This window comes from Sebastes umbrosus, chromosome 1 (assembly GCF_015220745.1).
Source record: "Sebastes umbrosus isolate fSebUmb1 chromosome 1, fSebUmb1.pri, whole genome shotgun sequence".
In the NCBI taxonomy this organism is placed as follows: Eukaryota; Metazoa; Chordata; class Actinopteri; order Perciformes; family Sebastidae; genus Sebastes; species Sebastes umbrosus.
This window is the reverse complement of record NC_051269.1, coordinates 27,704,479-27,732,046: the sequence shown is the minus strand read 5'-3', so window position 1 is coordinate 27,732,046 and position 27,568 is coordinate 27,704,479. Positions and strand designations below refer to the sequence as shown.

The 27,568-nt window shown below is 41.8% G+C and overlaps 1 protein-coding gene across 3 annotated transcripts; it reads left to right on the top strand.

The window, feature by feature from the left end:
• The first annotated feature begins 170 nt into the window (after window positions 1-170).
• Window positions 171-27,568, top strand: LOC119497713 (FYVE, RhoGEF and PH domain-containing protein 5-like). 3 transcript variants are annotated; one of them, XM_037786068.1, is made up of 21 exons: window positions 171-604; window positions 1,871-4,409; window positions 9,764-9,917; window positions 10,418-10,476; window positions 10,580-10,610; window positions 11,997-12,148; window positions 12,249-12,405; window positions 15,771-15,858; window positions 15,972-16,022; window positions 16,472-16,530; window positions 17,870-17,941; window positions 18,168-18,236; window positions 20,457-20,540; window positions 21,912-21,991; window positions 22,143-22,239; window positions 22,817-22,954; window positions 23,569-23,671; window positions 24,548-24,684; window positions 24,780-24,905; window positions 25,069-25,223; window positions 26,851-27,568. In XM_037786068.1, the coding sequence occupies exons 1-21, from the start codon at window positions 595-597 to the stop codon at window positions 26,885-26,887; spliced, it is 4,398 nt and encodes a 1,465-aa protein (XP_037641996.1). In that variant the 5' UTR covers window positions 171-594; the 3' UTR covers window positions 26,888-27,568. The 3 variants fall into 3 exon arrangements, with proteins under 3 accessions (XP_037641996.1, XP_037642004.1, XP_037641991.1); XM_037786076.1 differs by having other exon boundaries at window positions 15,768-15,858; window positions 24,780-24,878; XM_037786063.1 differs by having other exon boundaries at window positions 15,768-15,858.

Sequence of the window (27,568 nt, the reverse complement as noted above, 5' to 3'; positions counted from 1 at the left end):
TGGTGTAACAGGGATCCTGGTCTCTGCTGGTGTAACAGGGATCCTGGTCTCTGCTGGTGTAACAGGGATCCTGGTCTCTGCTGGTGTAACAGAGATCCTGGTCTCTGCTGGTGTAACAGGGATCCTGGTCTTTGCTGGTGTAACAGGGATCCTGGTCTCTGCTGGTGTAACAGGGATCCTGGTCTCTGCTGGTGTAACAGGGATCCTGGTCTCTGCTGGTGTAACAGAGATCCTGGTCTCTGCTGGTGTAACAGGGATCCTGGTCTCTGCTGGTGTAACAGGGATCCTGGTCTCTGCTGGTGTAACAGGGATCCTGGTCTCTGCTGGTGTAACAGGGATCCTGGTCTCTGCTGGTGTAACAGGGATCCTGGTCTTTGCTGAGCGGATTTTTTTTCTCTCCATTTGGTTTCCAGTCGCGTCCTGCTGTAGGACTCACAGCGGATCAGCTGAGCAGCGTTTTCCCTCTCAGAGGAAGAGCAGACAGAGCTCTTCTTCAGTCTCACTCTCTGGTCGCACTTCAGAGGAGTTATTTAACATTTTGTGTACCGAAGCTGCTTTAGTGGACGAGATGCTGGAGATGGTCGCATCGCAAACATGAACACAGGTGAGATTTATTCTAAAGGCTGGTTATTCCACTGTGAGCTCGATATTTAGTGTATTTGAGTGAGTATTATGCATGGAGCTGGACTTTTAGTTTTTTATCTTATCTTCTTAATTTTACTTTTTTTCTACGTTGATGGTGAATTCAGTGGTACAGGATGTAAACCAAAGTGTGTTTAAAGCAGTGTATCTTTATGTCAGAGCAGAGATCAGTGTTATGTTGGTAAATTATTCACTTTAAATCTGATGTTTGAATGTGATTTAGCACCGATTGAGCTCATTTGGGTGTAAATACTTGAGCAAACATCCACAGGTCCATCTTGGTGCTAAATAATAATTAATGTGCTGCTAAAGACATGTAAATCCAGAGGACAGATGGTCATTTTGTAATGGGTTATGTATGAATAATTGTGATGTGTTTTGTTTTTTGTCTGATGAGTCTTACCTGTCTGTCTGTCTATGGTAACAGTATGTCTATTGTATGTGTACTTTTTCCTCAAACTGAACTGCCTATGGATGCAAAATGAATTTCAGTGCAAACTGACAATAAAGTTGTATCATATCGTATCGTAGGTCTCATGACCTTTAAAAGAAAGAAACAACATAAAGTATTTTCTTTTTAGTTGTGAGGATAGATACACTCATATGCCAAAAAATCTTGAGTGCATGGTTATTTCTTCAAGCAAAGAAGTATGGTGAGCCTAATTTTCCTCATTATTATCATGTAGGTCCTTCTCTGAAAGTGATCATATGTTGTGCATGGGTTAAGTCATGTATAAAATACACATGAATTATATTTGTTGCTTTTTTTTGTCACTGTGTATGAAGTATTTTTCTTAAAGAAGTAAATGCGGCCTGAGAGGGGTTTCTCTGGCTTGAATCACAGGAAGTGAGTCAGGGAAATCCCTTCCATTTTTTTTTAATTCTTTCTCAAAGGATGTAAAAGCAAAGATTTTAAGTCTCTTATTATGTCCTTATATGACTTTAGTTTGGGTAGCTCTTTCTGCAAAGTATTCATAAAGCTTCCAGCTGACTTACATTTGATAGGTTGCCAGATTTAACAAATATGGTGCGTATTTTTTGAAGAAAAATGTTCAAACTGTGACAATAATCTTCTAAATGTGACTGTAAAAACACACTATTGCAGTTTTATTATGTGAGAAGTTTGAGTCTTTGAGCAGTTTTACGTCAGAGGGACACAATACAAATGACCTGTAAGCTATTTTAAAGTGCGTAATCTTACAGTTTCCTTTTCCTGTTGTTCTTTCAGACTGCACCAAGCCTTCTGTTGCTCCAAAGCCAAGATTTGTTTGTCACGCCAGCCTGAAGCTGCCCTCCCCTCTCATGTCTGCAGCCAGGGGCCCCAAACCCTCTATAGCCCCCAAACCTAAAGTCACACCAGAGCTTAATGGCAACCAGGGAGGATGCATCAATGGCGGGTCATTAAATTCAGATGGCGAGGTTGATGAAGAGCAAGAGACAGAGAACGGTCTAAACAAAGTGGTTGATTACATCCTCAAATCACCACAGAAAGATGTTCAGAGGGCGGAGGACGGAGAGGTGACAGAGGAAGAGAAGGAGGAGGAAGAAGACGTGATGCAGAAGATGGACGAGGACTGGAGGTTAACAGACAGCGCTCTAACAGAGGAGGTGGACTCCCTGGAAACACTTTGGGTCAGTGATGCCGGGCTCATAGCCGACTCCTCCGAGGACATGGTGGAGATGGTTGACACAGACGTGACGGAGGACATGGATGCCGAAGGTTGTGACGCGGGCGAGGCGCTGGCCGACACAGATGGCCTCTCGATGGGAGACATTTCTGTTAATAGCATCGACCAGGAGGCAGACTGCTATTCTGCTGGAAATCCAGGCGTGAGGGAGAGGGAAAGTCTCCAGATCAAGGAGGATGAAACAGGTGACTGCACAGCAGATGATTTAACTGAGTCCCTCACAGACGAACTGGGTCTCCTCAGCAGTGAAAACACGAAGGACACTGATACACAACAAGTTTTTCTAATAGATGGCGAGGAGAAAGAAGAGGAATCCGCTCCTGATTGTGGCATCACTTGTAACATCCTGAAGTTTAAATGTGGCCATAAAATGAAAGAAAGGGGGGAAAACCTACAGAACATTAGTTTTTATGACTTCATCCCCGAAGGCCAGAAACAGGTCTGTGATGCGACTAAGAGACGTCTCGCCATAGAGGATGATCCAACTCACGAGCCTTATTACGTCTCCTCAGAGGACATTATCAACAGAGAGATGATGCAAAGGAATAACAAAGCTCACGGACTCCCACAGAGTCCACTTTCGTCTGTAAACAGCAGTGGAGTATCAGCCGGGAAATATGAGGAAACGGCAGAAAATGGACAAACGGAGTGTGTGTCCTCTGAGGATTACGTGCAGGTTGGCAACAGTCTTGAGTACAGCGGCTACAACAGCGATGAAAACAAGGTGAGAACATATCAGAAAAGGACAGACGAACCCAGACCTCAGACACCGGAGGCCTTGCTCGATCATGTGCCGAGGTTCAGACTGGTATCCATCTCAGTGCCGACGGACACCGACACCTCGCTGACGTCTTCTCTCTCGGAAAGCCAGCTGCTTTCCCCGAGTGACTCGGATGTCTTCGAGGAAGACCTGGACGGTCACATAGTGCCGTTTCTGGACGACACCACTGACACGGAGCAGGACATCAGTGATGAGCATGTCTACGAGGAGCCAGGGCATTGCTCCGAGGGTGAAAATGTTTTTCCTTTTCATAAGAGGACAGCAGAGATGCGCTCCTGCTCACTGTCACACCGCGTTAATAATAACGTGGCGGAGACAGGAGTGCAGTTCGTTCAGAGGCCCTACATGAGTGGATTTGGACAACCTGCACTGAGCAGCAGCCCCATGATCAGCTCAACGCGGCACAAGAGCTACGGCAAACCCCACTATTTGTCTTTGTACCCCCGCTCCCTCTCCATGGAGGGACAGGACATGCCTCTGGGTATCTACAGCTACAGGGATGGATCCCCAAGACAGGGAGGTGCCATATGTTCATCTGGAAGCTTCTCACGGTGCTCACCTCTGTCATCCAGCGGCCTGTCCACTCCGACGTCTGTAGCGGGTATCCCTCCTCCGTTTGAGCTGGCCTACATCACCAAAAGACCCATCACAAAGAGTTCCCCCTCGCTTTTCATCGAAGGAGACTCAGAGAAAAACAGGAAAAAGAAATCCTCCATTAAGCGTTTCCTGATGCTTAAATTTAGGCGGAAAACAGAGAGCAAGCCTGCGGTGGATGTCAACCCGTCCTTATTTAAGTCCTCAGCGGAGTCCAACCACCACACGCCCTGCAGACTGCTGGATCCAGACAGACGCAGCATCAGTAGCTCTCCACACCTCAACTCACGCTCTGCTAGTAAACCTCATGTTTCATCCGAGCCGGCCTCCGCCTTCTTGCTCTACAAGGAGAGCAAAAGAAAAGGAAACTCTGTGGCCTTTCTCAATCGCAGCGTCGTCCGGGTGGAGTCCTTCGAGGACCGCTCCCGTGTGCCTTTCACACCTCTTCCCCTTACCAAGCCTCGCTCCATCTCCTTCCCCAACGCAGATACCTCAGACTACGAGAATGTTCCCGCCATCAGTTCGGATTACGAGAACCTTCAGGTGCCGCAGCGGAGGCCCGTCCGACAGCCAGCGTTCGCAGACTACTTTGACCGTCCCAGTCAGAAGCTGTCCTCTGCCAACGACACTGACGGTTACGTGGACATGAGCAGCCTCCCTGGGTTCAAGAGTAAAACTCAGTCACCTGAAGAAGAAACAGAAAGGTATGTATACAAGTCAACAAGAGTCTACAAATCTGAGTTTTTAAATTTTGATCTGATGGTGCTAGAGAAAAAGCCTAGGTATCGCCAATGTCATTGGGATCAGCCGATTAGACTGTTATCAGGCCATCGGTCGCTATAAGCACCATAGACGTGTCTCATTAGAGGCCTACTACACCCAATATTAGGTTTTATCATCTATTCACATGGTAGATCACTGAAAAGAGGTATAAAGGAGGAGCTCCTTACCCCAGACACTCAGGTCTGGCAGCTCAAACCTTCTCACCGTGCCACGGACAAAGCTGAAAAGCATTGAGGATCGTGCCTGTGGAACCAGCTCCCAGGATCAATTAGGGCCTCAGACTCACTTGCTGTTTTTAAATCTGATATTAAAACTGACCTCTAAGCCTGATTGTTCTACCTTTTATGTGAAGCGCCTTGAGATTTTGCTGTATTTTAAAGTGTGCTATATAAATTAAATTCATTATTATTAAAAGAACGTAGTAATTATGACAGGATCAGAAGCAGAAGCAAAGAACGTATATCGCCAAGAAGTGCAAGTCAATTGTTCGTTCCATTGCAACATCAGCGCCCAGCAGCAAAGCTACGCTTCCGCCATTTTGGACTGAAAGCGACTACCGGACGCCAGTAAAACGTCCGCATGAAAAGTGCCGTACAAAAGTAAAAGAAAATTCTTTCTATTCTAATGTCATATTCTACCGAAATGGCCTGTGATGAACAACAAAATGTAATAAGCGTATTCAGTCAAAAATGGCGGCAGCGGCTGTTTTAAAAAAAGCACCAGAGTTTTCTCTCTTTGCTCCTATACTCTTTGGCGTAAGTCTTGCTGTGGTATTGACAGCGTGGAACTCGTTATTAGGGGAGGTCAGGGGCGATGGATGCGACACAAGACTCAGGGCTTTCACCCTGGAGTCCGGGATCGTATCCAGTGTGAAACTAACAACGTGTAGTTGTCTTTGTGTTCACAAGCGTTAAGTTTCACTTTTCACTTTCTGATACATACACACGTTTTTCCCTAAACTTAACTGTTCCCTAAACCTAAAGAAGTTGTATTCTGTTGTCTAAACCTAAAGAAGCCTTTTTGTTTGTGTTCAAAACGTAACGTTTCATTCAGTTTTACATGTAAGAACGTGCTGCTTTTAACTTTAACTTTTACAACGTAGTAGGGTAGTAGGCCCCTAATTACCCACATCTATGGTGCTTACGGTGACCAATAATGCCTATTTAATGGTCTGATAACAGTCAAATTGGGTGTTGGGATTTATCCTCTGGGGTACATGAACGTCTGTGCAAAATTTCATGGCAATCCATCCAATGGTTGTTGAGCTATTTCAGTTTGGAACAAAGTACCGACTGGCCGCCATCGCCATCCATAGAGCCGTGCTGCTGCTGGTGTGTGTTCATGTAGACTGATGCAGCTGGACATAATATTAGTGATCCTTGCCATCTTTTACACCCAGCACAAGTCTTTTTTATTACTGCTCGGCCACTGTGTGGGTTTAACAATGCCCCTGGGGAGGAGGATTTATAACTATTTATTATGTTGAGTCCCCTGACGCTGCGATCACAGCAGACAGTGGAAGTGGTGATCAGTGGTATGGAGGCTAGGGCACTAGCGTCCCTCATGCTATGCAGTGAGATGCACTCGGCCTCAGCTGTGTGTTGTCGGGGCATGTTGGGTGGTAGAGAAGGAAACGCTGGAGGTGGTGTTGGAGGTGGGGGTGGCCTCGTGAGATCTAACAGGCTGATTTCATTCATAACTCATCTTTTTAGGTGTAAAAGCAGGCCCTTGTGTTGGTGCTGCAGGTAGAGCCTCTCGCCTCCCTGTTGTGGTGTTATTTGTTGGTATGATCAACCATGCTGTGCTGACATTATCCCATCCCCCCTGCATTCCTGTTGGCTGTGCCCATATCATACAGGCCGCTCAGGATGATTAATAGTCAGAGCATTTTGGAGTCATTGCTCTTCTCGAGCCAGTCAGGAACAGCAGGCTGAGATAAGATCTCAGTATGTTCTGTAGTCAGCAGTTGTTCACTGCAGCGCTTCCCTCTCATCATGTCTACCATCGTGGTCGTGTGTGCAACAAAAACTGTACAATAAAGGCTCTAAAATACTGGAAGCACAGAAATCTAGTTTGATATTAAAATGCAATATTTCCTTAAGTTCTCAATACACATAAATACAAGTAAATACAACATCTTCTTCTTCTTCTTAAGTTTTAAAAGTGTTTTAACCCTCTGAGACCCACAATAGACCTGTTTTTTTCTTTTTTAGGAGGGTACAGGGGGTCTTTAGGGGAAGATAGCAGGTCAACAGTAGATGTCACATAGAAGTGGTGTACATCATCTGAAAGCTGGGAACCTGAAGATTAATTCAAGATGCAGTTCAGCACTGTGGTTCAAGTTGTTCTAGTCATAAATCAGAAATAAACACAAATTAATTAATTAATTAATTAAAATAAATTGTAAAACTCACAAAATTTTACACATTAATTTAAATCCTTTACTGTTATTTAGTGTAAAATGATACTTAAAGGAACAGTGTGTAACAATTAGGGGGATCTATTGGCAGAAAAGGAAAATAATATTCATAACTATGTTTTAATTAGTGTCTAATCACCTGATAATAACAATCGTTATGTTTTCGTTAGCTTAGAATGAGTCCTTCATATCTACATAGGGAGCGGGTCCTCTTCACGGAGTCCGCCATGTTGCTCCGCCATGTTTCTACAGTAGCCCAGAACGGACAAAACCAAACGCTGGCTCTAGAGAGAGCCTTTCACGTTTTTACGTTAAATAACGAGGAGATTAATCAATGGTGAAAATGATCATTAGTAACTGCGGGCTCACTTCCAGGTCCCCTTTGCTGAATAATTAATGTCTGCTAAAAATCATTTTGTTATTACATTTGGATGAGCCAAAAGTTACTGAATATGTAAATTCGGTGCCATCTTGAAGAATGTTATCTTGCACTTAATCCCTCCTGGGTGCCATGTTTAGTCATTATTGCATATTTTGTTTGTACTCCATACCATGCAACCATGATCTTGAGTAAATCAAATCTGTATATAAATCTGAGAAAGATACTTATTTCCCCCGACTACTGTTAAAGCAAATTACGGAAGGTAAGACTTCAAAGTCTGTTAAAGCATTGGACGCCTCATTTAGCGCTAGCTCTTTTTTATATCATTGCTTTTCAACAGCAGAAGTGACATGGCTCTGTGTAAGAACCTGAGCTGTCTATGCTAACACTAAAGACAGTGGTATGGTTATTATATATGATATTTTCCACACTTTGAGCCTCCAGTGAACACAGCGCCTGTAATCATAGCAAAGCAATATGTGGATGGACAGCAGAGTCGGTGGTCGAGGCTGTAAGTTTTACAGTAGCCTGAAGGGGCAATATTAGCAGATCATGGTTTGGAGATCATTTGCCCCATCACTGCTATCACCGGAACAAATAGGCTCACCGATGAACCTGAGGCGAAATGAAAATGGATACGTTTTTATCTCCTTCTGTAATTTACCTCCATAGATGTCGCCTTGAGCCTTCATACAGCATAGCAGGACTGTGAGAAGTGACAGAGGCAGTTTCTGTAGAGGTGATATAAAAGCCTAATATAGAAACCGTGCTTGTAGTTTGTGGTTCAAACACCCCCCTTGGTATCTCATCCAAAGTTTGATCCAGAGAGCAGTAATGGGCCATGCAGCTCTAATGTGTGAGATGCAGAGATCTGAACTGCTCACATATGTCGTTCATACGTGGCTAATTTGCATCTCAGTGGGGTTAACTCAAACGGTGCTCGGAGTGAAACATGGCGGAAACATTGGCAAGGCAATTGGTCACATAGAGGACTACTGCATCACTACTGTAACTTAAGGACGTGTTTTTATTTGCATAACTTACCCTCCCCACTGAGCCACAGCCATTAACATATTCATTTGGGCTCCCTGCAGAAGAGAATCTCGTAGCATAAAATACCGACATGCGTCCCTGGCTGGGTACAGTTGTCACTGCAGGCCTTTCAGGATCAGTTTATTGGTTTCTCTAGACCACCAATGTTTTATCTATTCACATTTTCTTCTAACGCTGAATGTGTTTATTATAGTGATATTTCAATGTAGACGACCATAAAGGACCATAAAGATGGCTCGGATGGTTAGATGAAATTCATCAGATTTATTCTCACATGAATGAAGGTTTAGGGACCGAACTCAGTTCATATTATAAAACCACTGAGCCATACGGTCTACCTGTGGCTCCCAGCCTTGGGGTCAGCACCCCACCAAGGGGTCACAAGAGGATTAGCCCTCCTGTTGTCCTCGGGTCAAATTTGACCCATTTTCAAACTTCATTATATCATAAATATGGATTTCTTTAATCTAATTGTCCCAATATAACATGGATGGTTGCCTACTGTGGTCTTTGCAAAAAATATATATATATATATATTGACCACTACTTTCGTTGAATTGTGGTTGTTTTATTCAAATCTATAGCATCTGTGGTCTTCCCGGGTCATTACCACAAGTATCATTATGTGCTGCTATTAAAAAATGTTTTAAATGCTTTCGAAACAATACTCTGATTGAAAGTTTACATTATACCAGAATGTGATAATCCATCAACATTATGTTCCTCTGATAATAACTATAGTCAAAATAATTCATAATATCTGCTTTTTTTTAACAAAAACATTTGGTATAATTTCACTAAAATTAGGTTTATTAACCTTAATTTCCCCAAAAAAGTGTTTTTCAACTTAATAATTAGGAATGAAGTTGGCCAAAAAGGTGTAACACAGAATTGGGTGATAGTTTTTACTGTATGCTTTATAAACAGTCAAACCAGACCGGGTCAATTTTGACCCGGGGAGACAAAAGTTGCATGGTCGACGGGAAGACAACAGGATGGTATAAGGAAAAAGAAAGAAGAGCATTTATATTTCTTATACAAAATAATTTTTTTCTTACTTTTATTTTGTCTTGAGATATAACAAGATATAACACATTAATCTGTGATTTCTAGAGGTGCTGATATACAGATGTTGTTACCTTATGACAGAGCCAGGCTGGCTGTTTCCCCCTGTTTCTAGTCTTTATGCTAAGCTAAGCTAACTGGCTTCATCTTGACTGTACAGACATGTAGGGATGTCACAAGAACTGATACTTTGGTACCATGTCAATGCCAAAATTTGGAAAATGTGATGGTACTCGTTGGGATCAGTGAGTTGTTGTTGCTTGACCCTCAGTAATTATAATCACCTGTTTACTGTATGCATGTATTGTATGTAATGTATGCTATATTTCACCATAGCACCCCTTCTCTCTCACCAGTGCCTATACCGAAGCCTACAACGTGTGTTCGGTGGCCGTCGCTCCTCAGACTGTCTCAGTGGGTGACGTCGAGGGAGATACGGCGGGTGAAGAAGACCAAGGACGCACCTCTGAAGAGGAAGAGGGATGTGCAGACAGCATTTATGACAGACAGGTTAGTTCTGACAAATGTGTGTTGAATTTGTGTAGAGGGGGAAATACATATCTATACAATATATTGAAGAATTTTAGATTCCTGAAATTTTAAATTATTGTTAGTCAATTAATTAATAATGTTGTTCAATCGACTGTTTTCACCAAATGACTGCTAACCACTGTCCTTTAAAAAGTGATTTAATTTGTTTTGTGTCACCTTTTTCCAAATTGTTGGTAGAAATTACGACAGATTTGAAGAAAAAAAAGGATCAAATAAAACAAAGTGAACTGTTTTCACCTTGGGCTATTGCTAAATTGCCCTCACAAGCCAGGATCTTAATGTGGGTTAATGGAGGTTAATGGGCAACTACAACGCTGTCCTCATTATTTAGAATTTGATTGCCACTTGGAGGTGATGTGGAGAGGGGGAGCCAGCTATATTTATTGAACTGGTGCCAAAATGCTTCAGCTCTTCCTAACCCTGGGCTTATTGCAAGTAAATAATATGATTGTTTACAGCCTGATGGCCGATCCAGAGCCTTTTACATCGCCAAAGAGCTGGTGGATTCAGAGAGATTGTAAGTTACACCTAAACTAATTTGCCTTATCAAACATCTCTGCTAATCGGTCAAAACTATTCAGGCTCCCTGTTTGATGGTGTTTTTATTTCTCTGTCCACAGACATGTGAAAGCCCTCAAGCTCCTCCAGGAGGTAAGTGATGCATCTATATTTGTATGTTTATACGTTTAGATATCCTCTGTGGGAGGGAATTCTCATGCAATTATCGTGGCCAAAAGAATTCATAATAACGATATTATCGCAATAATAATAATGCTATCAGTCAAATTCATCTTCAATTTAGTTTATTGTCTGTTTTGTCTCTTTTTTGGCAAATTAATTACATTCAAATAACAAGTGTAGGGAGGTGGAGAGAAAGTCTGTAACTCTAACTGTACAAAAGTGATTAAAAAGGTGCTTAATTATTTACATGATATTATCATATGTGTATTATTAACATGATATCAATATTTCCTTTTTAAAGGACCAGTGTGTAACATTTCGGGGGACCTATTAGCAGAAATGGAATATAATATTCATGACTATGTTTTCATTAGTGTATAATCACCTGAAACTAAAAATCGTTGTGTTTTCGTTAGCTTACAATGAGCCCTTCATATCTACATAGGGAGCGGGTCCTCTTTACGGAGTCCGTCATGTCGCTCCGGCATGTTTCTACAGTAGCCCAGAACGGACAAACCAAACACTGGCTCTAGAGACAGACTTTCATGTTTTTACATTGCCTGAAGGCCACCGTAGTTCTCCGACACACTTCTGAAACTGCTAACGTGAGCTGCAGAATGCAAAACTGTGGTACCGCCAACCACCGTCTGACTTCCGTTGCTCCTAAAGTAGTGTTATTACGGTAAGGATGGCCTCTGAGAGAGATGAACGGCGTTACCACGATTTTGCACTCTGCGGCTCACGTTACTGCAGTCTTGAAAAGGGAGGAGTGAGCGGAGGAGTACTCAGTTTGTTAAACTCTGCAACCACACCACGAGATTTTGCCAGATCCTACACACTATACCTTTAAATATCGCAATAATCGTTAATAATGATGTATTGCAACACCCCTAATAATAATAATAATATTAATAATAATAAATTTGACTTATATAGCGCTTTTCAGGGACTCAAAGACGCTTAACAGTATAGACGGTATAGACTACTACAAACACAGTGATCTGAACTGTTGGCCTCTGAGCAGCTCCACCGGAGCAGTTAGGGCTTTCGTGCCTTGCTCGATGGCACCTCAGCAGTGATAATGAGGACAAATGTTGCCCTCTCACTTCCCTTTCCTAGATTTATCTCTCTGGTGTGACCTACACCACAACTACTGTGTTCTTATCGATGATGAGATTTGTTGATATAATAGCTCATGTACTTCCTGCTGTCAGATATTTTGTTGTTACACTAATGCAAAAGAAGGGAGGGAAAAACAGGGGAGAGATGCAGACTTCAGTGAAATTGTAAGGTTAGTAAGATTTTGAACACAAACTATGAAAAATAACCATTCCTCCGGACTCGTCGGTGTGCCAGGACTTCCGGGAAGCGGTTGGGGCAGCAGTCGGGGACGAGGGGGAACCTGTGTTGGAAGAAGAGAGGCTCCGAGAGATTCTCAATGAGCTGCCTGATGTTTACACCCTGCACCGCCGAATCCTCACCGAGCTGGAGAATCGAATCCGAAACTGGTGAGACACATACACCGTCCAACGCTGGTAATACTGAGATGCACAGTAGCTTTAACTGTAAAGGAATCCATCCCCTCACCTCTGTTTCTCCATCATTCAGGGAGGAGAGTCAGAGGATTGCAGACATCTACCTGTCAAGAAAAGCAGAGTTCTTGGTGTTCACCACTTACATCGGCCACTACGATCGAAGTATGAACCTGCTGGACGACAGCTGTCGGACTTCACCTGCCTTTGCAGCCATTGTTCACCAGTTTGAGGTCAGACCTGCAGTGCTTCTGTAACTCTAAACACAAAATGCGTAATGATGCAACACATAATGCAATCCATGAAAATCAACATTTAAAACCAGACCTTCTCAAAGTTATATACACACAAATATACCACGATATGAATAGATCTCTCTGAGAATAAATGCCTCTGATGGGCTCATGGGAAAACACTCAACTATGATAATACTATGAGGAATATCTTTACTTGCCACAAGTTCATACTTATGTATGTAAAGTACTATTTTATTGGCTTCTGTCATGTAATGATCTGGTAGACAATACAATAACACAGCACAGTTGGGTACATTGAAGCCCCTTTCTCACTGGACAAAAAAAACCGGCTCCAGCTCCGATAGGCAATGATGGAAACATGACACCCGGGTGAACACGCTAATGTTATGTGATGCACGTTGAAGTGAATATATATTAAATAAAATCAACATGGATTTGGACAATAATTATAATTTATTATGGTACAAAACATACAAATAATATGCTCTCCTCAAAGCCACCAGACTCCTTTGACAGAAACACACGTCACTGAAACTCGACAGAAACAAAATAAAAACTTATCAAAACCGTCTTTGTTAGTCTCTCCACTGTTCCAACAATCACCAACTCTGGTTTGAGAGTTTGAGAGACTGAATAAAGTAACAGATTTTCCCCGTTTACTAAGCCTGCCTCTGGTAACGGCTAGGGATGTAACGATGCATCCATCTGGATCAATACATCGATTCAATGATCAACGATCCAATATCATCAATTCAAAGTGAAAATATTGACACATATTGTCATCTTTAAGTTAAACCTTTATTTTGAAATTCCCTCTTTATATTTATTCCTTTTAATAAAAAGAATAGATTGTTTTTCATTTAAATGTCTGGAAGAGCCCAGTAATAAAATTGTAAAATTCTATTTTAGTTGCTTTTTGTGAGTTGATATAAATCATGTGGTATTATCTCATATCCATCGCAGGCCCCTGAATTAAATCAAATCAAAATTATATCTTGGCAGACGTCATGATATCAGCAAATATTGTATTGTTGTCCAAAGAATCAATATAATATCGTATGGTGATGATGACCCGTGATTTACGTCCCTAGTAACGGCCGGTGCATTCATAACGTCCAACGTGACACTCGTCTACTGACAATGAGAAAGGAGTCTATCACCTACTGTATTTTAAGCGGGGTTTCCTGACCCTGTATGCTTTTCATCCTCCTCTTCCTCACCCGTCACTACCTCTTCCACTGTGTTCCCACGAATTCATACTTCATAGAAAATAAAATGTGGAAGTCCAGCGTGCATGAAAAACATATAATTTGCACATTTGATGTAAAGGTTTTATTCACTGCTTACATGTGTAAACACCAGGAGAACAACACGACTGGGTAATGTTTGGAATAATTGAAATATCTTAATAGAAAACACTTGATGAGGTGGTGAAAAATTACAGAGGTTTTGATTAAAAATAACTTAATGAAACTTTGCTTTCAACCTCATATATTTGAGTTATCAAGAGCCTCTCTTATCTCTGCACATTATGTCTTATCAGCAGAGTTCAGTGTGTGTTTGTGTGCAGTGACAAAGATGAAGTGTGTGTTTTGTGGTAGCAGAGATGGCGATGGTTAGGTGTGTGGAACTGGCCTGTGTGCGTGTCTGAGAAGAGAGCCCTTGTGACTAAAAGCAAAAGATTGAAAGCTTGAAGCGAAGGTCAGACAGCTAAGTGAATAAAAGTAGTGATTTAATTTAGAGCAACAACTACACCGTGTTCTTGGCTGTTAGAGGAAACTATCATGACACCCAAAGGAAAAGTAAACCACATGTTCAGATGTTAAGAGCTAATACGTTCGGTATGAGCCACTCAGAACAACAATTAACCGCCGAACGTCTCGTTTAAAACAGGGGGATCTTAAAATTTATGTAGGTTGTATTTCCCAACATATCCAAACAATGCACTTTAGTGAGGAGTTATAATTAGCCTCAATTAAACGAACACACACAAGACAGTGTTTTTAAAACCAGTCAGCCAGAGAAGCTATTAAGTTTATTATTAAGTTTAAAATATGAAACATATAAAAAAGGATATACGATAGTATGCTTGACAGTTCAACAGGGAGATTGCAGCATCCGTTCACTATCCACTGTTTGATTTATAATCAAATATTACCCAGCCTTGGACGAAGGAGTTTTCAATATTTTCCATCTATTTTATAGACCACCAAGGAGAAGACTTGGCAGAAAGTCTTTGCAGAGCTGGGCAGTTTAAACGTCCTTAGATTCTCCTAAGCGCTATTGATGTCCATGCAGTAAGCTCTTTTTCTCTGTTTGCCTTTAATCATTATGAGTTTAATTGATTAAAAGTTTATCATTTTGAGATATTAAACAGGATTATGGTGACCGAATAGTTTTTCCAAACTTTTGAAATAAATCCATTTGAAATCTGACCGTTGTTTTAAACATGCTGATAAATTAACAGTGTGTAACATTTCTATTAGCAGAAATGGAATATAATATTCATAACTTTGTTTTCTTTAGTGTATAATCACCTGAAACTAAGAATCCACTATGTTGCTCCATCATGTTTCTACAGTAGCCCAGAACAGACAAACCAAACGCTGGCTCTAGAGAGAGCCTTTCATGCTTTTACGTTACCTGAAGGCCACCGTAGTTCTCCGACACGCTTGTGAAACTGCGGTAACGTGAGCTGCCGAGTGTAAAACCGTGGTACCGCCAGCCGCCATCTGACTTCCGTTGCTCCTAAAGTACTGTTATTATGGTAAGGATGGCCTCGGAACGAGGCGAACCGACCCCAGCTGACATTGGGCGAAGGTACACCCTGGACAGATCACCAGACTATCACAGGGCTGACACATAGAGACAGACAACCATTCACGCTCACGTTCACAACTACGAGCAATTTAGAGTCAACAGTTAACCTAACCTGCATGTCTTTGGACTGTGGGAGGACATGCGAGCGAGAAAAAGAGATTACTAATAATTAATAAAGAGATTATTGAAAAAGAGGGTGTTGATAGACATGCAGGATTGCTGTCTTTTCACATGCACATATACAAACAAACACACACTTGTTATCCTGCGAGGCGCCGTGTTGACCAGCAGTCTGTTATTCACCCTTGTTCACACTACAAAATATGAGGGGTGGTTCTGCTCAAAGCTCCTGTGTTGTTGTACAATCTGCTTCTCTGTGCAACTTTTAACACACTCAGTAAGGTCCCTGTCTGTTTTAACTATAATCTGTCATGTGGATTTCTACAGTAAATGTGGCCCTAACGTGCAGCAGTGCCACAGTGAAAATGTTGAATTTGTATTTGTTTTATTTGTCTCAGCAGCAGAGTCCAGCTGGGGAAAAAGTGTCTCTGAAACATCAGCTCCTGCAGGTCATTGTACGTGTGGCTCAGTACCGCATGCTCCTCACTGGTGAGTCTTGTGTAAAGATTTAATATCTTTTCTGATTAAGAACATATATTTCACTCATAGTGTTTGCATTCTCGACTCTCAGGAGGCATTCATTTTCTCCTGTCCTCTTACAGATTACCTGAACAACCTCTCCCCCGATTCCAAGGAGTATAAAGACACCCAAGGTAGCGTAAACAAACAGCAGAGCCGGTGTGGACAGAGGCAGTTACTCACAGGAGAGCCTTACTAGCCTGTGTTTGTGACGCTGTGTGTACAGGGAATTTATTTGCTCTCATTTGGCACGAAGAGACGATCATGAGAGAGCCAATTTAGATTTTTTTGTTTGCGGTGGAAACCCACCAGGCAGTCATTTCAGCTCTCTTCTGTGTGAAGACTGTAATGTGTAATTCATGTGAAGGCCAGTTGCAGCAACACTATCTCTTATGTCCAGTAAGGGAGCCACCACAGTCCAGACACAGTCCAGGCTCTCATTTTATGTTTTAATGTTTGGTGACTTTCTACATAGAGAAGAAGAACAAAGGAACAACTAATCAGATATGAATATTCATTGTTCACTTCTTAACATGTTGTGTCTCTCCTGATTCTCCTCTCTCTCTGTGTTTGTCTTTTACAGCTGCTGTGGTGGTGGTGTCTGACATTGCAGATCAAGCAAATGACAGCTTAAAACATGGAGTAAGTGTCATATGTAGGCATATGTAACTCTTGCATCCAACAAACAAACATTTGCATCCAGAATTACATCTAATTTTTAACCTGAACCTGGGTCAGTACTGAACACGCAGACATTAAAACATACATCTATAGAATCTCTTTTCTTAGTATTTCCAACAATGTGGGTTGTTTCTGTGTGTTCAAAAGTATTTAATTCTGTAAATGTATGAAAACTCGACCCATTATAACTTGAATCATCCCTGCCCAGTCATCCACCTAAAGTTTAGGTCCTAAACGGATTATTCAAAAAGGAGATTTAACTGCTTCCTGAGTAAATGTAATGTAATGTTGATGTGTTTTCACACTACAGGTTTGACTAAATGTATACAGAGGGAGAAATATGAGAGCATCCCAACAAGTTATCAAACTGATATTACTAAAACATTTCACCTATTTTTTCTGTCATATAAGTATAAATCATACTCTTTACTTAAGGTTGAATCTGCTTTCAGGAGACCAAGCTCTGGCACAAAAAAAGACTCAAGACATAGAGAAACATTGTTTTTCCAAGTTGCCTTTTTGGCACGGTAGCCGGATACTCGGGATGTCACAAGATCGGATCACATATCACACGGAAATCCATCTTGTCAGACTTCAAGTAATGCATTTATGTCTGGCAAGCCAGAATCATCAATCAGCATTTTATGGGGAGCTACTGGCAGCTGCGGGTTTGGTTTATGTGTGTGAGAGGCGACTATTCATTCTAAACAACAATGGTGGCTCCTTAAATAACTAATTAAAACCAAACGTATCAGAAAAATGAACACTTGAACATACATCAGATAAGAACTACCTAAAACAACAGAAATCATCTTTGGTAAAAATGTATTTGACGTGTACTTTGACTTTTTAGTTTGGCCTATGTCCCATCCACTACCATGGAGGAGGCGGGATTTATGACCTATACTGCAGCCAGCCACCAGGGGGCGACTGAGATGTTTTGGCTTCCCTTTTGGGGGGACGTGTCTAGAAGAGAGCCCGCAAACTGCGAAATCTGATCTGAGATCTGCAAAAACTTGCAAAAACTCTCAGAGAGAAGAGAGGCTCTTGTGTTTGGATGGCTACAGTATTTTTAGTCAGAGCCACACGCCACATGATGACATTTCTAAATAATGTGGCTCCTTCTAAAGAGAACCTGATACAGACCATAACTATGTCTAAAACAAAGGGAATCATGAAAATAGACGAGCAGAAGAAAATAGCTTGGAGTTCACAGGAAAATGACGGGTAATGGACTCTTTCATCATTTCTCATATTTTCTCCTCCCGTCTCTCTGTTCTTTTGTCTCTCTTTGTCTCAGGAGAACTTGTTGCGTCTGGTCAACATAGAGTACAGCGTTCGTGGCCAGCGGGACCTGCTGCAGCCTGGCAGGGTACGACTCTGATAACAGCATTGTTTCTTTGCCAGCCCACCCTGTCTGCCCTGCCCCGCCCTGTGTTGCCCTGTGTTGCCCTGTGTTGCCCTTTACACGGTCATTCAGCTGGGAATCCCCAGCCGGCCTGGTTTTAAAACAACATTGATTATCACAGATGCCCTCTGGGTGTCATGATCAGATAACTTGTGAAGTTTGGTTTTGTGTTTATGCTTTTTTCAATCAGGTCTTTGTGAAGGAGGGCACCCTGATGAAGGTCAGCAGGAAGAGTCGACAGCCCCGCCATCTGTTTTTGGTAAACTCTGCTTCCTGTTTGTAGTTTTTAGGTTAACAGACATATGTGCCAGTGGTTGTACTATGTTACGGTTTATAATATCTATATTTGCTTCATCGTGTACAGTAACCACGGTGTGTAAAATGTAGTGTCATGCATTTTCTGTCTGCTGTGTTCAGACTGAGCTATTAAGAGCAGGTTTCCTGACAGGATGTTTCTGAATGCTGACTTCCTGTACCAGTTCTTTACTGACAGCACAGGGAAGGTCAACACCAGCTCCTTATCCGCGTGCACCTGCAAACCTTTATGACTTTAATTCTGTCTGTTAAATATTAGGTTGATGTGTATTCAGCACCTTTAAAGCTGCAGTCGGTAACTTTGAGCAAATATGATAAAACGTTATTCTTATAAAACAGTCACTATATCCTGACAGTAGTGCATGAGACAGGTAATGTGAAAAAAAATCATGTTCCTCTGTGTCCTCTGGTGCTCCTGATGGCATTTACAAGTTTTCACCATGCCCGAATAAAAACAACCAATCAGAGCCGAGCTGTCTCCGATCAAATGGTCAAACTAGGCAGCGCTGATGAAATATGAATCAATATTCTGATACTGTAATGCTTATTTCTAGTCTCAAATGTTTCCAAATACATCTTGTAGTGTACTGTTTAGTTGTAAAATGAGAAAGTTTGTGACCCTGCAGCCATGTTGAGATCAGTTGAGGAAATACCAAGCAGTGCCCACCAGCTGGAGCAGACTTTTTAATTTTACAGATAAACAGTACACTACAAGATGTTTCTGAAAACATTTGAGGCAAGAAATGGAATTACAGTAACAGAATATTGATTCATATTTCATCAGCGCTGCCTAGTTTGACCGTTTGATTAGAGTTTGCGAGTTTCATGAGCAGTGATTGACAGCTGCTTTAGAGACTGCTCGGCTCTGATTGGTTGTTTTTCTTCGGTGCGGTGAAATCTTGCAAATGCCATTAGGAGCACCAGATGGACACAGAGTAACATGTTTTTTTTTCCACAGATTATCTGTCTCATGCACTACTGTCAGAATATAGTGACAGTTTTTTTTATCATGTTTGCTCAAAGTTACCGGCTTCAGCTTTAATATAGGCAGTGCTTTCAGCTAACTAATATCATGCTTAAGTAAACAGGGACGTAGCGAGAGGGGAGAAGGATCTTATTGATAAAGCTTTATGTATAAACTATAAATAACAATGTAATTTGTGTCAATTTTCACCACCTGTCACAACCAGGTCAACACAGCATCATTTATTTCATGCAAGAGACAGCTGAAAAAGAGGCAGAGGAAACACTGCACCAGACATTCAGTTCATAACACAGAGATAGTCCTGAAATGTTATAATCAAGAGAGATTAGAAAATTAAACGCCTTCGCAAATTATCCATAGAGCATCATCAAAGCACATTGCTTTTCCCTCCTGATGGGTTTTTGAAATTTGTGTTCTGGGCTCGGCACTAAAAAACCTCGTAAATGTCTGTTCTGGAGGAATGTTGGTAATCATCGCTGCGTAACTTTTATCCTGCCAGTTTATCCACCCAGAAGCTGATCATGTGTTATATCGGCTGTTATTAATGTTGGAGGCAACCTAATAAAACAGGTCTGCAGGAGTTGCCAGTCGCATAACAAACACACACTGGAAAAATGACACTGAGGGTAATGATCCAGTTTGATATCAACTACTTTGTTATCTCATTCATGTATGATCATAAAAATTCAAGGTAGGGGTTTTACATTTATAGATCTCCCACACAGAGAAACGTTCCTCCTTCGGTGTACGAAACAGCCTTCTAGTGTCAAACTCTGCATTTATATCATTCTGCACAGTGAAGCTCAAACATCATCAAGTAACAAAAAGCACATTTTTATATGGAGGGGAAGTTTTGAGGTCAAAGTTAACCAGTAGAGATCTGTACTGTGTTAAATGGACAATAGTGTGACTGTACACCACCCTGTCAAAAATAAGATAAACTCTACACACAGTTTGGTGTGAATTTTTACCCATCAAGTGAATCAACTGTGTGAACTCATAGAAGTTTTGTAGTAGAGTGCCACCTACTGGAGAACTGCTGCACGTACATGAATGATAAAGTGTGTCTCTAAAAATACCTGTCTTTTTATCCTTTTTAAAATGTCCTCTGATCTGCATCTACTTGTCTGTTCTGCTGATTTACTGTGAATTATGAGTGTTATCTCTGTCTGTTGTTAGATGAATGATGTGCTGCTGTACACCTACCCTCAGCAGGATGGGAAGTACAGACTGAAGAATACTCTGCCACTCACTGGCTTGAAGGTCAGAGTCTTTCATTAAAGGAGTACTTCACCCCTTAAAATGATCATTTGTATATCAGTTACTCACCATGTGTTACCTTGAATTCTTGAAGAAAGCTTTGTTTTTCTCGCACGCCTCCACGGTGAACGGAGAAACAGAAAACAGAGTAAATCCTTGATGAATTGAAGTAAATGGAGGCCAGGTTTTAAACACTTCCTCCACTACCGTCTCCAACCCGTTCTCATTTCCAGCGCATCAAATACAGAGGCTTTGTCAGCGTTTGATACCGCCACACAAGGCACCCCTCAGCACTGGTATAAAACGCACCGTTAACTACAATGTAAACCCCTCCGCGGAAACAGTAAACGCTCATAGAAAGTGCGCCAGGAGTGTGCTGACATAGTTTATAAAGCTAAAAGACACACCGAGCGGGTGGGAGTAGAGATGGATGGGTCCAACAAACACAAGGCTTTCATCCAGGAGACCGCCTTTCTTGTCCTGTGGGTCACGTTACAATCAGCTGATTGTTTGTGTCCCCTCTTCATTTTCACTTTACAAACATAGTAGTTTTAAGCCAACCATGTAGTTTTTTCCTAAACCTAACTAAGTGGTTTTGTTGCCTAAACCTAAAGTGAAGCCAAGGGTAACTATAGTGGTTTTGATGCCGAAAATAAAGTGACGCCAAGGGGTGTGACAAAGCGGCGGTATGTGACGAGTTGGGATGAGAATGTGTTGCTGTCTCATGCACAGACTCGCAGTTTATATGCGCAAGCATGAGATGGTAGGTTGTGGCGGAAGTGTCTTAAAATAGGAAGATTTTTTCGATAATGCATGTGTTTGGGAAGTAGTGAGAATATGACTGGATAAACAAGACTTGGATTATACTGCATAAATTGTGTGAGAGTTTGTAAACAGATGTTATGATGTAGTTTTGCTGTTGTTAAAGCTGGCCTCTGTTTACTTCAATTCATCAAGGATTTACTCCGTTTTCGGATCTTCTGTTCACTGTGGAGGCATGAGAGAAAACAAAGTTTTGTTTTGTTTTGTTTGTTTTGTAGAATTGAAGGTAACACGCGATGAGTAATTGATATACAAATGGTCATTTTAAGGGTGAAGTATTTCTTTAAGTCGCCTAATCTCTTTGATTTATAACCATGTTTTCCCTTCAAAATCTCACAGGAGTTAATATGCAATTAAAGCTGGCAGTACACGTGTAAAAACTACAGCCATGAAAGTATTAAATAATATACATACTGTGTATGGACGTTTAATTAAATTATTTACCTGATTGCAGTTAACAGAGTATGTGAGAATGGAAAACATATGCTGTTCCTTAACTGTCCGAAAGTTTAACTTCCTGGTCTTTGATTTATGGTCTTACTGATTTCTCAGGTCAGTAAACCCATCATGGAAAATGTCCAAAATGCACTGAGGATCGAAGGAGCAGACATCTCCATCACTTTGTCAGCAAGGTGGGTCACACTGTACTGTGTCCTGTCTGAATAATGGCTATTATCTAATGATGGCAGTGATGAAAAGGTTAAAACTAACTGGTAAATATAGAGTAGTTTGTATTTTTTTGTATTTATTTAACAATGTAATGATCTTGTGTGTGTTTTGCAGTTCCTTCATTGAAAGAGAAGACTGGTTTTACACTCTGAGCCGCACTGTGACTGAACATGCCAGAGGATCTGGAGCATTCAACAGCTGCTCAGGAGAGGTGAGCAACCTTTGCCTCTCTGTATTCATCTATTGAAGGACCAGTGTGTAACAATTAGGGGGATATATTGCCGTGTTTTTGTTACCTTAGAATGAGCCCTTCATATCTACATAGGGAGCGGGTCCTCTTCACGGAGCTGACCGCCATGTTTCTACAGTAGCCCAGAACGGACAAACCAAATATTGTTAACGTTTTCTGCTTATGCCAGAGTCGATAACATTACTCGCTCCCGTTGCCGCCGCTCTCTATCTCTCTTGCTTCACCACTCACTTCCCAAGTACACACACACACACTCTAAACACTCTACTCTTACAGCTGCTCTACAGAGGGCCAGTTGCGTTTTTGTGTCGGCCACCGTAGCAATTCTACACGTTTGGCACACGAGAGAAGTTGTAATCTGCACCGCTAGATACCACCAAATCCTACACACTGTTACTTTAAGTCATTACTTAATAACATTTTTCCTCAGTCGTGCTCATGCTCACCCAACCGGAACGAGATTGATGTTATAAGTCATCATCATCAATCTCTGCGGTGTATTTTAGTGTGTTTTTCTGTTTCTGTGTGTTTGCACCAGGCCAGAGATCGTCTGCGGCTGACTCTCGGAGAGAAAGCACCCACACTTGTTCCAGTTTCACAAGTGATGATGTGCATGAACTGCACCTCAGATTTCAGCCTCACTCTCCGTAGACACCACTGCCACGGCTGCGGGAGAGTGAGTCGCACGCAAATAAAACACAGTGCTCTATAATACTTTGATATCTGTTAGGGTGGTCATTCCCAAAGACTGCCCTAGCAAATAAAAAAATTAAAAAATAAATTTGCTGATATTCTTTCAGTCTTTTATTTAACATTTATATCTGCAGTACACCTTTGAGCCACATGAGGGAGCTGAATAGTCGTATTGTTCTGATAGTTGTAGCCGACTTATAACATTGAATCCAATATGAAAGGCTAGCGTACGCTCTGTTTGTTTTATTGATGAGTGGAAAAAAACGAGAGGCTGTTAACTCCACCTAAATGCATTTATTCGATTGATCAAACGTATATCTCTTAGAAATGGCTGCTTTACCTATTCAAGATAATATAAGGTGATGCGTAAATGGCAGTAAAAATGGTCAGGAATGTTCATTTACGCACAAATTTGCCCTTCTCGCAATTTATAGATGGTTTGTTATTTTTAAAAGTGGGTCCCCTGAAAAAGAGTTTTGGAAATACTGTTAGGAGATGCACCAACTTGTGTCTTTGATCAGAGCGTTGAGTGTGCTGAATGTGTGTGTGTGCTTTTTAATGAGCCTGTGCTTTAATGTTTTATGTTGTTTGACACAGATTGTTTGTCGGAGCTGCTCCAGGAACAGATATCCACTGAAATACATGAAAGACCGCATGGCCAAAGTGTGTGATCACTGTTACAACGATCTAAAGAAGAGAGGTGGGAAAACTCTGCTACATTTATCCCTTTGATTGTCAGTCTGCCTATCAGCCCACATATTTAGTGATGTTATTCTTCTGCCCCACTTACAATGGACTAATATCAGATAAAGCTGGCACATTTTGGAAAAATAAGGCTATTTTACAGGAAATAAATTTCTGAAAGAAAGGAATTAGTACAAAGAGGAAAATTAGAAATAAAAGAAGAAAGTCATGGGCTACTATTAGTGCACATCAAATACATCAGTGCCAGTTGCACCATAATGTAGTTATCTGTTTTTGGTTCAAGGGAGACTTGGTATAGGATGAGGATAATGTAAAATGTATGAAACAAGCCCAAACAAAAGTATACATAACTGAATTTGGTGTGTTGCACTCTTGGGTTGTGAGATTATTAGGGCCTCTTCGTCAATTAGTTACCTAATTAGTTTTTTGGTCTCAGTCGACAAAGATATCTTCAGTCGATTAGTCATTTTGATGCTTTCTTCATGCTGACCGACTTATTTCAAAGAAACTTGTGAGCACATCTCTGGTAAACAAAAGATTTAAAGTGGTGCTTTTGTGTGATTCTTTGTGGAGAAACTCAGTTTTACAGATCTGTTGATTCAATCAACCAATCGATTAGTCGACAAAGTTGTATGAGTGTTAGTTGACTAAGAATGTCTTTGGTCGAGGACAGCCCTAGAGATTATACTCCTGTTTGTGTGCATGTTCTCACTATGATTCAACAAAAAAGAGCCTCTGCTTTGGTTTTGCTCACGTAGGCACCAAAGTAGCACAACTAACCCGCCATGCTACTTAGTTTGTCATTGTGGTGTTATAGTCTCGTCCGTGTCCTCTGCTGTGGTTAAAAAGCAAAAGCTGTATGCATCTGCAGGGGGAGATATGTCTGAACTGTCAGCTAAGAGCAGCCCTCGTCCAAACCGCTCCAGTCGTCCTCTCTCTGCTGTGTTCCAAAACATTCATCCTCCCAACATCTGGAGACATCGGAAAGGCATGGCTTCCTTCACCCAGGTACGCCTGAAATATGAGAGAGCCACATCCACTGTGCCATGTTTTCTAAGTAACATTGGTAGTTATCAGTCCCCTCCTGCTCCTGTTTTGTGCAGGCGACGGTGTCAGAGGAAGGCTCCATTAGTGGCACTCTACAGCGCAGCAAGAAGACCAAGAGGAACTGGAAGAGACTGTGGTTCCTCCTAAGAGACAAGGTGCTTTACACCTACCGAGCTCAAGAGGTGAGGGGAAACATGCACTCCCCTTTAACCTGAACAGCACATATTCACACGTAAACACACTTGAGCTCTATAGCCGTCTTAACTGAAAGTGCTGAAATGCCCACAGTTACATCACTGTATCTTATAATCCATCTCTGTTCCCTGATGAATTTTCTGTCTGCAGGAGAAAGTAGCATCGGAGAGTTTACCTCTACTGGGTTTCACAGTGAAGCTACCCGACCAGCAGGGTCGAGAGGAGGAGGCCAACATCTTCCAGCTTTACCACAAAAACACTTTGTATTATTCTTTTAAAGCTGAGGACAACCACACAGCCCAGAGGTGAGAAGCATGCCTCCTCAATAGCTAATTTCAAAATGTTTAGAAATTGACAATTTAAAGATGCTAGTGCAGTGCCCATTCGGAGCGCATGCCTGTCCGGAACAAGCCGATTGCTCGGCCCTCAGAAGTTCCAACACGTTCTCATCCCAACTCGTCACATACTACCACTTTGTCACGCTCCTTGGAGTCACTTTATTTTCAACATCAAAACCACTATAGTTACCCTTGGCATCACGTTAGGATTAGGAAACACAACCACTATAGTTTATGGGTTTAGGAAAGAAATACATGGTTGGGCTTAAAAATGACACTGAACGTTGTGAACACGGAACACGAACGAACAGCTGATTGTAACATGACGCACAGGACACAAACAGCGGTCTCCTGGATGAAAGCCTTGTGTTTGTTGGACCCATCCACCTCCACGCCCACCCACCCTGTGGGTGTCTCTTTCGCTCTTTAAACTACAGTATGTCACCACACTCCTGGCGCACTTTCTCGGAGCGTTTACTGTTGCTGCGGATGGATATACAGTGCAGTTAATTGAACGTCCGGCGTGTCTCAAACAGGCGCTAAAGGGTGCCGTGTGCCGGCCGACGACAGTTTTCGAGATATGCGAAGGGCAGTCATACATACATACACAGACAGACAGAGAGAGAATACTTTCTTCATAGTTAGATGATGCTGCTACAGCGCCACCTATTGGCCAAATGGCACCAAATTTGCCACTCAGACATCATATCTACATATGTCCACCAAATGTGGTCACAATAGCAAAAAGCTTTGAGGAAGTATGACATTTTTTGTAATATAAGCCCTGCCCACAGCATTTGAGCTAACTGTGAGGTTTATCTATAGCAAAACTGTATTGAACATCAAAAAGCCAAAGTAACTTTTTGGGCTTTGTCCAGAGATGTTCTGTACCAAATTTGGTGACGATTGCTCAAAATTTGTAGGAGTAGCAAAACATCAGATTTGGACACAATTCAAAATAAATTTTGTTTTTGAGACGTGCGGTTGAAAAGTTACAGGTCAAAACGTAAAGTTCATTGTTGTAGCGCCACCATATAGCCAAATTGCACCACATTCCACACTGCACTCCCTTCTGGGCAATACACCCGCCAAGTGTGAAGTAGATCGGATGAGCGGTTCTCAAGATATTTGAAGCACATGCAGAAAGACAGCTAGAAAGCTGTCTGGGGGGAAAAAACTAAGATAAACAGTCTAACTTTCACATTACTCAGTGGTTCCCAAAGGGGTTTTATGGGCCCAAGATTGGATAGTTTTGCTTGACCCACAGACGACCATGTATTCCTTGACTTGACTGGTCTCCAGTGGAAACACGAGCAACACCAGATTTGGAGTTTCAGTGTTTTCTCTGAACAGCAGCAATGTGTGGAGTCTACAGAAACAGAAACGTTAAATGTAAAACTTACTCCTCTAGGACAAAATACTGTCATTTTTCAAATTCAGGAGCACACTATAAAATTAGCTCAGTTAATAATGCAGCTATACGTGATGCTGACAGGCAAAGAATCGGTTGTGTTTAGGTGACTGAATTTACTCTTTTAGCAGAGCTGCAGTTCATGCTGTTTTTCTCCTAATGTAAAATCCTCTCCTCATACAGGTGGGTAGACGCCATGGAGGAAGCCACAGTTTTATAGGATCAGCTTCTCCGGGTGGATTGCTGAAAATAGAAGTACGCTGCCTTTCTTCTGCTACAAACAGACTGTGAAACCAAAAGGGGAAGATGGGGAAAAAACAAATTTGATTATGTCTGCAAGTTGTGACTTGTCTGGCTGGACTGAATAAAAGAAGAAGTTGTGTTCTCTGAGAGGGGACACGATTACCTACTTTGTCAACCTCCAGTGTCCCCGGCCTGCTGTTACAGCAGGTGTGATGCTGAGAGCCACGAGAGGCGTCGACCCAGATACCTGCCAGTGTGGAACGTTACAGTGATGTGACCTGTATTTCCCCCAAAAGCTCACCAGTGACATTCCTCCGAATCATGGAGAACATTATAGACTTTTGGAAAAGAAAGATATGATTTCAACTTTTTTTTCAACGTATCAAATATTTCAAAAACAACATAAAGAAATAACTAAACAAACAATTTAAAGTTACAGTGTGTAGGAATTGGCGGAATCTAGTGGTGTGGTTGCAGATTGCAACTGAGTACCCCTCCACTCACTCCTGCGATGACGTGAGTCACCCAGTACGAAACCGTGGTAACGCCGTTCTCCTCACTCAGAGGCCATCCATACCATAATAACACTACTTCAGGAGCAAAGGAAGTCAGACGGCGGCTGGCGGTACCACGGTTTTACACTCTGCTCCTCACGATA